Below are 10,898 nucleotides of genomic sequence, written 5' to 3'. Positions count from 1 at the left end.
AATCAGATTCACAATACAATTCTTGGTTACATTGTTTCGATTGCTTCAACTAACTGTACATACATTTGTGTTATACATTCCTTTGGCAAAATATTAACGACGATTTATTTGGGTGTATGAATGGCCTATTACTCATCTGATGAGGCCTGTCTTACTTATTTTTTGTTTACAAATATTGTTTTTCGCGATATTATGACATCACAAATAAATTTGTTTTTAAATTACAACAAGAACTGAAAATAGTTGAAGCATAAAATCTATTCCGGTTTCAATATTGTTTTAAATAAGATAATAATAGTTTAAAGCGTTGATGATGTCAGTAATATATATAATATAGACGGATATGGAAAATAAGGGGATGGAACCATTATCTTAATCTAATCGTAACAGATTGCGCACCGTATGTATTGGCAACCAATCATAGAACCGTAGGTAATACAAGCAGCAGTCTGTAATCTTTATTTGTATCGTTGTATTTTCTATATTTATCTGTGTACTTAGAAAAACGTCATCAATGATAACTACCTACTAACATTCACCTATCTAGGGATTTACAGCTGCGGTGTTTGTTTTCTTTGTTTCACTTCAGCATAAATTGGTTATGACGCATTTCCATTTTAGGAATTTAAGTAGTAGTATACATGTGTGCAATTTAATTGATACCAAAAACTGCATCATTCCGACTAAGAATAATTTATGATGTCAGATGTCCAAACAAACCTATATAACTTAACTGGTTTTTAGAACGGTGGTGATGAAAAGTGTTATTCCAAACCAGAATCTACCCTTGTTCCAAATTTCATACCAATGACTTCAGCCGTTTTCACGTGAAGGCGTAACAAAAATTATACAAACTTTCGCCTATAATATAAGTACGATTTATAGATTTTTCTACATATTATGTTTTGATTAGAATAACTTGTTTGGTGTTGCCATTTCCGTGGAAATAATAAAAAAAATAAATGTGAGACACAGCTGTGAGCTGTGATGTTAGAAAATCTAATATGAGTTATTAACCTTTCTCACTGTGTGTGCAAAAATGTTGCATATCATGCGGACATAATGCCACGTCGCGTCGCCAATATGTGTGTACACAACAGTCAGAGAGCCTCGTTGGTCGAGTTGTTGCAAGTGCGACTGCTGGGTAAGAGGTCTCAGATTCAAAGTCAAAGTTAAAGTATTTATTTGTGATTCGATTCCCGGGTCGGGCAAAGTATTGCTGGGCTTTTTTCGGTTTATCGAAAATTTCTCAGTAGTAGCACGGAGTTTGGGATGGTGCCCGGTATATGGCAATAGGCTCACCCCCTATTACATGGGACTTATAAAAAAAATAGTGAATAGTGGATGTACTTTGTACAGTGGCATTATGTGCCGTAATTTCACGCCTTACCCCTTTGGGGATAAAAGGCGTGACGATACAACATATCAAAATCTTGCAAATTCTTGTTGTTATGTAAAAATATATTATACTAGATGAATTTTATCATGATGGGATGCACAGCCTCTCATAGACCTTGGAACTCGTAGCGGTCCCTAATGCAGGTGGTTTCACCTAGCTCAGCCGTCAGGTCTGCGGCCTATGTAGATCTCACGATCCCCATTTTGAGACGACTACAAGCGATGTTTGCCATTGAATTAAAATTTCCACAAATCATTAATTTTATTGGTCTAACAAAATAATAAGAAAATAAATTAAAGATGGTAAATTTTAATTCGATACAGCTACATTAAACAAAATATTCGATGAAGTACCTGAATTTACGGTACATAAAAATGTGTGGTATAGATGTCAGTATTTCAAATTACCCTTATTTATCAACTTGTAAAAGATTTTTTAAATGTATTTAATTGCAGTACAGATAAAAATCGAAATATCTAATTACAGTTTCATGACATTGACTGCTATAAATAAACTAGATGATTAGGGGGCAGAATAGAGGAATCTAAAGGAAATAGCAGCAAACAAATTTTGTAAATGTAAAGTAATGTATTTTTATTTATTTATTTTGATGTTTATTGAATGATATTGGTTTTGTTATGGTACTTATATATGGTTTCTTGGAATCAGCTTAAAAGATATTGGAGAAATATTATTTTTACAAAAAGATCTAAAGAAGTGGCGCATTTTGTCAATAATAAAAATTCAGAGTAATGAGATCTCAAGAAAGAACAAACACCTCGGAAAAGTTAGAAACAAAACTAGTTTCATACATTTGTAATAAGCTGACATAAAATTTATTGACTCTCTTGGCGACATTTGCCGAGTTAGCTAAATAATTTCAAATTAAATATATTTTGTTAACTTCTTCCAATCTCTCGCCATTTTGTTGAAAGTAAAATCGTTATTGCTTAAATATTTTATTATAGAATTTTTGTACAAACATTTAATACATAACTAAGATATTTTTTCAGTTGTCATCGCCATATGCAGTTATATTACCTAAAAAGAGTCCAGCTCAGTCATGATCACCAATAGGGCTAGCTTACAGAGAGATATTTTAAGACATTATTTTAGATACCAATTTATTACTTTCAATCTCTAGTAATTAATTTAATTTCCAATTTGTGGTAATACTCGTAACTCAAATCTTAGATTGGTATTCTAGAGTGGAGACCACCTTACTTTCAACAATATGACGGCAGATAATAGTTTAGCCGAAACTTTGTCTTCAGTAAATTTCACAGGTGTCCTCGGAGTTAGGTGGAGTGTAGCTGAACGAGTCAATCAAAACTATCGAATCTTCTGTAGTTGACCCGAGCAGAGTTATCTGAAATTGAAACAAGAAAATAGTAAAATCAGACTGTTTGTGGTAGATATCATTTTTTTTTACTTTCTTACTCTGAAATAACTTTGTCATTTTTGGGAAAACTTTGCCCCGTACTTGGTTTCTCTAGTGTCGTGGATGCGCTTATAAATATACAATACGTCATACACATCATACCCAGACCCGAAAATACACTTAGTGCATTATAACAAGTTCTTTCCATTCGGGAATTGAACCCGTGACATGTTGCGCAGCAGTCACTTGTTCAAGCCAATGTACTATCGTGCAGTCAACAGCAAATACTCGTTGAGGTTTTCATAATTGAAATGAAAAATGTAATCTTGTGACGTCATTGGCAGCTGCATATTATTATAATGAACGTAATTTTAAAATACTCACATAGCCATCAAATGTCGTAAAATCGTTTACAGTCACTTGTAATACATTCCACCCTTCAACGAAATGAGTGTTAGAAGCGTAGTATAAAGTGAATCCTGTAACAGTGTCTTCACCAGAAGGTACTCTCTTCTTTGCCAAAACGATTACATAATCTAATTTTGATACTGACTTCATGAATGTGTTGACTCTCACAACACCTCCTGGCAACATCCTGAAGACGAATGAAGAGATGCAACTTGATGTATCATTTGGCGCAATGAAAGTATTACTGTTGGGATCAATGCTATCAATAGACAGAGAATGATAATCTCCTAGATGCCACGTAGAATATCCGCTGCAGAAGTTATTGTTAGTGTCAAACAAATTATCAAAATCTTGTTCAAAATTGTATGTGACACATTCTTCGCCTGTACCCACTGGAGCTACTGTTGTGATGGGAACTGGTGTTGTTGTTTCTAATACTTCATCTTCGTATATTTGACATTCGTCTTTATTGAATGTTGGTGAAATGTATCTGAATGAATCAATTAGAACAAAGGATTTTGGAGATCTCAGACCAAGGAATGATACCTGAAAAATAAACAGATATAATAGTTAGTTAATTTTTTTAGTCTTTAGTGTATAGAAACAGTTTAAAGAAGTTAATTAGGAAATAATGAGAGCTGGTTGTGTTAAGGTTTTATGCGTATTATTATCACACATTTTTAAGAACTTCCTAGTTGATGATAAGATTAATATTAAAATTCATGTAATTTTTGGAAAGATGGTAGATATAACCTATTAAGATTTAAGGTCTAAAGATAACGATAATGATTTTATCAGAAGGTGAATAGATCTATATCTGATACTAATCGGCACAATCATTATTTCAGGACTATAATCTAACATAATCTAATTTCAATCAAAATACAAAAAAGAAATACTTACAAAGACATTAAATTGTCCACTGCCTGATAGAGGGACACGTAAAACATGCCATCCATCAGCGTAATTCTCATTCAAAGGCGTCAGCACTGTACTACCGATCACAACGTTAGTATCATCATCAGCTACTTTATTAACAAGTACCGCAACTTGGTCGGTGTCCGATTGCGATTCCATGAATACGTTAACTTCCACAACACCACCAGCTTCGGCATTAAATGAAAATGAGGAAACGCAGCTTATAGAAAACTGTGGTGCTATAAATTGAAAGCTTTCTTCGCTTGGATGGTCCACGGGCAAAGTAATATAGTAGTTTAAGTCCCATTTTGAAAAGCCACTGCATACTCCAATCTCACTGTTGAATAGTGTGTCAAAATTTGTTTCAAAATTGTAAGCTATACAACTTTCTGGAGGTTCAGGTCTGACAGGAGGACTACTGGTAACAAATTCTCCATCGTAAACGTTACAATCGTTGTCATACTGCGGTGGGACGTATCGGTATGAATCTATGATAACCGTAGACTCTTTTGATGCTACTCCGAGAAATGACACCTGAAATAAATAAAAAAAAAATATTAAAAATAATTATACTTTATTGTATTCAAAGGGTACTGAATAATGTATACTTCAATTAATTTAATGGAGTGGCTGCGTGGCTAGATACTGGTATAATGGTCCGATACCAAGTGGTTTTTTTGAAACTAAAGTGTTGGAAATTATATGTACACTGTACTCAGCTTTAGTACTCATTTAAAATGTATTTTAATTAAAATTAAATGTAATGCAGACAATTATATCTATCTAAAAATAGTTACATCGACGTAATTTAGTAAAGTGTCAGCGGTGTTTTCTTTCAGAAATATATGGATGGTATTTGATACAAACAATCTTGCAAATACTTTTTTCTGTGAAGGTCTACTACATTATGGTAGCAATATTACCAACGCAAAGATAGGCGATTATCTAGACGAATCACTCAAAATATGAAAACTGATAAAATATTTATTTGTTGAAATAACTAAAAGTGTTAATGAACCCGTTCCTATCTTAATAAATAAATAACAATTATTTCCAGGAACGGCTACATCTATTTATAATTCAATCCATTGTTGAGTGTGTTGAACCATGTGATAAGTCTGCTTATAAGATTATATTTTTACCGATTATTATACGATAATAAGGGCTTATTTTTTAAGACATGACAAAAAGGAAAAATCCAGTTTAAATCTTTTAATCTATAAAAGAGATAATATAAAGTGTTTTGGTCCAAAACATTAATTAATTATTATTTGCAATTTTTATTTCTAGCAATCATATTAATTAAACTAAATCATAATATTAATTAAATACTAAGAATAATAACCAACCACCATAATTAGTTCTGTAAAGTTTTGGGGAACACCATATACGTAGATAGGGAACGCGATCCTCCTCTTCCTTGAGGGTATCAGGGCGGGAGGATTGTGATATACCGACTCTCACGAGTTGAAATGTAAGGCATTACACCACATTATTTAATGATATAAATATTTACAACTTAAAAATACCTTAAAAGAAACGAAAAAGAAATAGAAACTAACTTAAGGCATCGAAAAAAATATCCTTATCAAAGTCGTGAGGTAGGCCCAAAAGACTGGTAGCATTGCTACGTTGAATGGCAATGACAATGATTACCAATTACTTTGACCAAGGTAGTAGCAGCCAGACTTTCGGTTACCTAGAGTGTCAACCATCCTCATTACCATATATTTGTTAAGAAGATGTGCACTTGGACCCCACGGCGCTAAAGTTTCAACCATAAATGGTTCGAAAGTATAATTGCCAATCAGATCCTCTTTACAATATGATTGAATTAAAATTACACGCTGTAACTGAGAAAAATATAAAGATAAATTACACAACGCCGATATTTCTATTAGGTGTTTGAATTTTACATACCAAATTATTAGCACGTTTTGTCAGTCGTTAAAGGCAATTTATAAAGCCGAGCTTAAAAACTTAAAAAAACAAAAATGAGACAGTTTAGTTGTCAAAAACTTACGTATCCGCTAAAAACTCCGTTGCTGGACAAGCGTAATCTCAAAACATGCCATCCATTAAAGTAAGCAGGGTTAAGAGGAGTCAGTATCTCACTACCTGTGACGATAGTCTTCCCAGTGTTCGACACCTCGTTAGCAAGCGCAACAATCTGATCCCGTTGTGACTTTGAGTCCATATAAACGTAGATCTCAAGTATGCCACCCGCCGTCATTTCGAAATCATATGATGATATACAACTCAGATTCTCATCAGGTGTTATAAACGAATCTGTTTCTGCATTGGGGCTATTTATACCAGCAACACTATAATTTCCCAAGCTCCACGTAGCCATACCAGCACACACAGGGTTATCATTTGTAAAACTATTATAAAAATTTAAACCGAAATCATTAGTAACGCAATTATCACATTTCGTTGCCGAGATCGCTAACAGCGATATAAATATTATTTTACTGTATTCCATTTTGTTCCGACACTTACACACAACTGATACATTCAACTGTCTTGTAAGTGTGGTAAATATTGGAATATTAAAGTTATCACGGATAAGATTATATTATTATATACGTATCCAGCTCGTTGATAAAGTGCAATTGTTTTCTTTTTATCTTGACTAGTAGTATCTTAGTGGATTTGTTTACGATTTTAGCTTGTAGGCCCAGAAATGATTCTAAATACCTTGTTTTACCGTATGGACACCACTCAAGAAAGTTAAAGATATTTGTTTGAGGATTACTGAAAAGAAATTGTGACTTACTCTTTCATTATAATATAACAATTGTGTATTCGATTTTATGATTTCTGTATATTGTTTCTTATAAACTTTATAAGATGTTGTAATGCTTGTGAAAAGTGTACGTATATAATCTATTAAATATGTTATATAAAGTACACGATAACTGTATTAACTTCAATCTATACGTCAACACACAGACAAAAACAATGATCATTTTGTTTTGTAAATATACAAATTAAATATTCTTGTTGTTTATGTTTTAGAACAAAGATAACATTAAAATTTTACAGGAAGCGGGTTCCAGATTTTAATCTGTGATTTCTGTGTAAATATTGTGAAACCCAAGAGTTTTTATTAACGATATCCTATTATTATGAATTGCAATATATGATAACTGATAACTGATAACTTTATTTCATTATTTCACAAAATAATTTACATGAAACAGCCACAAATAAGTATTAATCAATAATTATGCTAGTGCACTAGGAATAACTTAATAAGTAACTTACCAATATTTAGGAACTATAGGAAAATTTACTTTTTAACCTAGACTTATGTATAATTAGCGACTTGATATACCATATGAATAATGGAACAATTTTTGAGTAGCATTTTTTTGCATCAACTCTATTATGATCATGTAAACAATCTTATTACGCAAGTTAGTTGAGACCGAAGGCAAATTATTGGGATAATTATATTTAGAAGATATTTAAATTATTCTAATCTTCAAAAATATTACTATAAAACCCTTGTTTTCGGTCATTGTTACCTAGATAAAGTAATCTAAATATTCGTGTGTCCCGTAAGTCGAGTTGTCTAAAAATGACATGTTTTTTCAAACTAAAGCAGTTAGCTCAGATTGTATCATTCCATATTACTGACGCACTATTCAGGATAACGTAAGCAAAAATTTCGGACGAAAAAATAAATAATTTTAGCAACAAGAGACAAAAGACTGGCACAGGCTGTACGTTTTCGTGGATAACACATAAGTCACTGTAATTTAAAAACTGTATTTTTCTGATAACAGTTGGAACCTTACCGATCATCTGGTGCTATTTTGACGTCGACTTACGGGACACTCTGTATGCAATTCAAAGGTGCTTGGTGACTGACTGATGATATAGTGATCTATCAACGCATAGCCCAACCTATTATGTGTTATCCACGAAAAAGTACACACGGATCGAAAATACATCGATTTATTTGACTTTACTAAATTGTCTTCTAGTATTCTCAAAGCATACCTTATAACCTCGTATCCACTAAACAACATTTTGGACGCCATTTGTCATCACCATGTTGAAAATCAGAGAGGATCTCTTGTTAAACTATATTGTATATAGATATATATAGATATACAATATTGTTTAACAAGAGATCTTCAACAATATTGTATATCTATTCATAACTTCGCTTCGCTAATAGCATTTATACAGGGTGACTTTGAATTCGACGTATTCCTCTCGCGAGGTCTTTGTTTACCATCAGGTAATGCTATTGTGCCTTCTCGTTTGCCGTTCTATTTTCAAAAAAATGTGAAATCATTTTACACAATTCACACAATTTCTTTAAGCGTCACTAAATAAATGCTTTGGGGTTATTTATGTTGTTTCTTGTATCATACGACCTTATAATGCATAAGAGATGTGTATTTGCCAATAAAATTTGATCTCCTCCTTTAAGTAGATTAGAGTCATGAATACACACCACAGCTGTACGTTCATAATAGCAGGACATGACCGCGTCTGTAATTTTGAACGAAAATCCATAAATCACCCAGAGGTTTGTTTGAGAGGTAATCCGATGGATTCCGAGCGTGTCAGGCGGCCGGATGTAGGTGGCGCCCGCGCGTGACGTCACCAACACTTCCGGTGGCGTACCGAAGCCTTCGGTGTATTTTGTCAGCCTATTTTCAAACAATTTATTTAGTTAGGTACAGAATAACTATAGAACTTTTAAGAAACCTAAACCAGTGTTATGACTTGCAATAAATCTATTACCAGTGGACATGAATATAAAATAATGAATCAACTTGACACGTATACAATACAATTTTACAACACGAACTAAATTAAAAAGATCTTATCTACAACTTGTAACAATAATTGTAAAAATAGTTAAGGAGTTGTATATGTTTAGTTATAGATATTATGTGACGTAGTGATTACGATTTTGTTGTTTTAGTTATAGTTTTTTTTTCATTTTATGAATGGACTTAACAATAATCAACACCTTGCTATTCACTGTTCTAAAATCATTGATTGCACGTTTCCTTAACTTTTAAGCGAATTATAATATAATCTGCAACTTTACCTGAGTCTAGTCGAAGAAAGTGTTAATTTCTTGCATGTTTAATGTCTTTGGGGTCTTGATAACCGTTCAGAAACTTTCTTGATGCTTGAATCAATGGATAAAGTTTCAATAGTTTTTTAAGTTATAAACCCTTTTCCATGAACAGTTCATGAACTTATAATCTGTTGTACCGTGTTTCTTCTTGTACCAATGGAAATCGTGCATTAAAAGCAAAATATAAAACATTACTGTGTCACTTTATACTTTAACAAATAAATTAGATATGATTATCTATACATATATATGATACAATTATCTAATACACTTGTACTAGTATACTTTAGGAACATGATTTTGCTACTTTGATATTTATACCTTATGTCATCCTTGAGCTTCTCTGTGCAGTGTAGTGCACGGCATATCTACGAAAAGAACAAGATAGTCTTTTGCTGAAAGAAATAGATAGGACAGGAATGGTCGTAACAGGGTTCTGATTTTGTTAAAAATTAAAAAAAATATAGGTAGTTTTTTCAATAAATATTTTTTTTAATAGCATTCTTCGGCGCATTAATTATTGTCATGAATTTATTAATTATCTAATAAATAAATATCTAATCAACAATCTTTGTATTTTGGACAATATCAATCAATAGTGATAAGTTATAACGATTATATCATAGTATAAATGACTTTAGAAAAAGCTAGCCTACGACAGTCGCTAAGTCTATGTGATTATTTAAAGTAATTAACGTATTATTTTTTAAGATTTCACTTTAGGATCAATATCATGATTAGGTATCAGTACACATCTAAGATCAGATTTGATGACAACATTAAAACATTATTGTTTGTGAATGACGTTGACGTCACATTTTTGTTTGTTACCATACGATTCCTTTGTGTTCAAGGCATGGTTATTCTAGATACACTGATTATATGTGTACAAACATAATGGAGATACCTACATTATTTTTGGTAAAATCTATATACGAGTACCATACACGTCGATACGTTAGAAAGAGTCATTTATTAAATCACCTAATATTAAGTGAGCTTCCATAATTTTGAAATGATTTTATTCCAACTAATGCATTATTTGAATTCATGTCTTCCCTTAATAGTATAAATTAACTTTTTTTAGTATTAGACAAAGAGACACAATAAAATTTTGCTACAAATATACGAATTACTTGTTCGATCAAATGCGTAGCAGGGAAGTGATTTGTATGTATGTACCTACCATTTGACGCTAATAAATGTAGTGATTAGTCAGTGAGTTTGCTATAAGTCGATAAGATCGTACTCGATAACTCTATTAACTTCGAAGATACTTTGATAAAACTATAAATGTTCCTAGTAATCGAGTAAATCTTGAAGGAAAAGACGATTTACTAATAATTTTGTTGTTTATATTCGTGATAATTATTATATTGAAATTCCTGTTAAGGTATTGCGACCTTATGGTCCTGATACCTGGATTTAATTTGGAAATCTTTCTTTTATTGAATTTTGTAACATTTAAAACACAAGAAACCAAGAAAAGTATAATACAATTTTAAATGCATTGAAATACGAGTATAAAAACGTGATTTTTTACATTTTAATCTGATAACATCTGATACTGAGTAATTAAATCGTGTGAGATTTATACATACATGTAATTACACGTATCTTAAATATTTATGATATGAGGATTTTCGTGCATTGCGATTAGTAGGTGTAATCATTGAATA

The 10,898-nt window shown here is 32.1% G+C and overlaps 1 protein-coding gene across 1 annotated transcript; it reads right to left on the bottom strand.

Annotated features, from left to right (window-relative positions):
* Positions 1 to 1,692: 1,692 nt before the first annotated feature.
* On the bottom strand, positions 1,693 to 6,662 carry LOC118274409 (uncharacterized). Its single transcript, XM_035591903.2, has 4 exons — positions 6,130 to 6,662; positions 4,092 to 4,640; positions 3,165 to 3,734; positions 1,693 to 2,768 (listed from the first exon to the last, which is right to left on the bottom strand). The coding sequence occupies exons 1-4, from the start codon at positions 6,589 to 6,591 to the stop codon at positions 2,670 to 2,672; spliced, it is 1,680 nt and encodes a 559-aa protein (XP_035447796.2). The 5' UTR covers positions 6,592 to 6,662; the 3' UTR covers positions 1,693 to 2,669.
* Positions 6,663 to 10,898: the final 4,236 nt, after the last annotated feature.

Source organism: Spodoptera frugiperda, chromosome 3, assembly GCF_023101765.2.
Source record: "Spodoptera frugiperda isolate SF20-4 chromosome 3, AGI-APGP_CSIRO_Sfru_2.0, whole genome shotgun sequence".
NCBI lineage: Eukaryota > Metazoa > Arthropoda > Insecta > Lepidoptera > Noctuidae > Spodoptera > Spodoptera frugiperda.
Note: the sequence above shows the minus strand (reverse complement) of the source record. Positions and strands in the feature narration are given on the sequence as shown.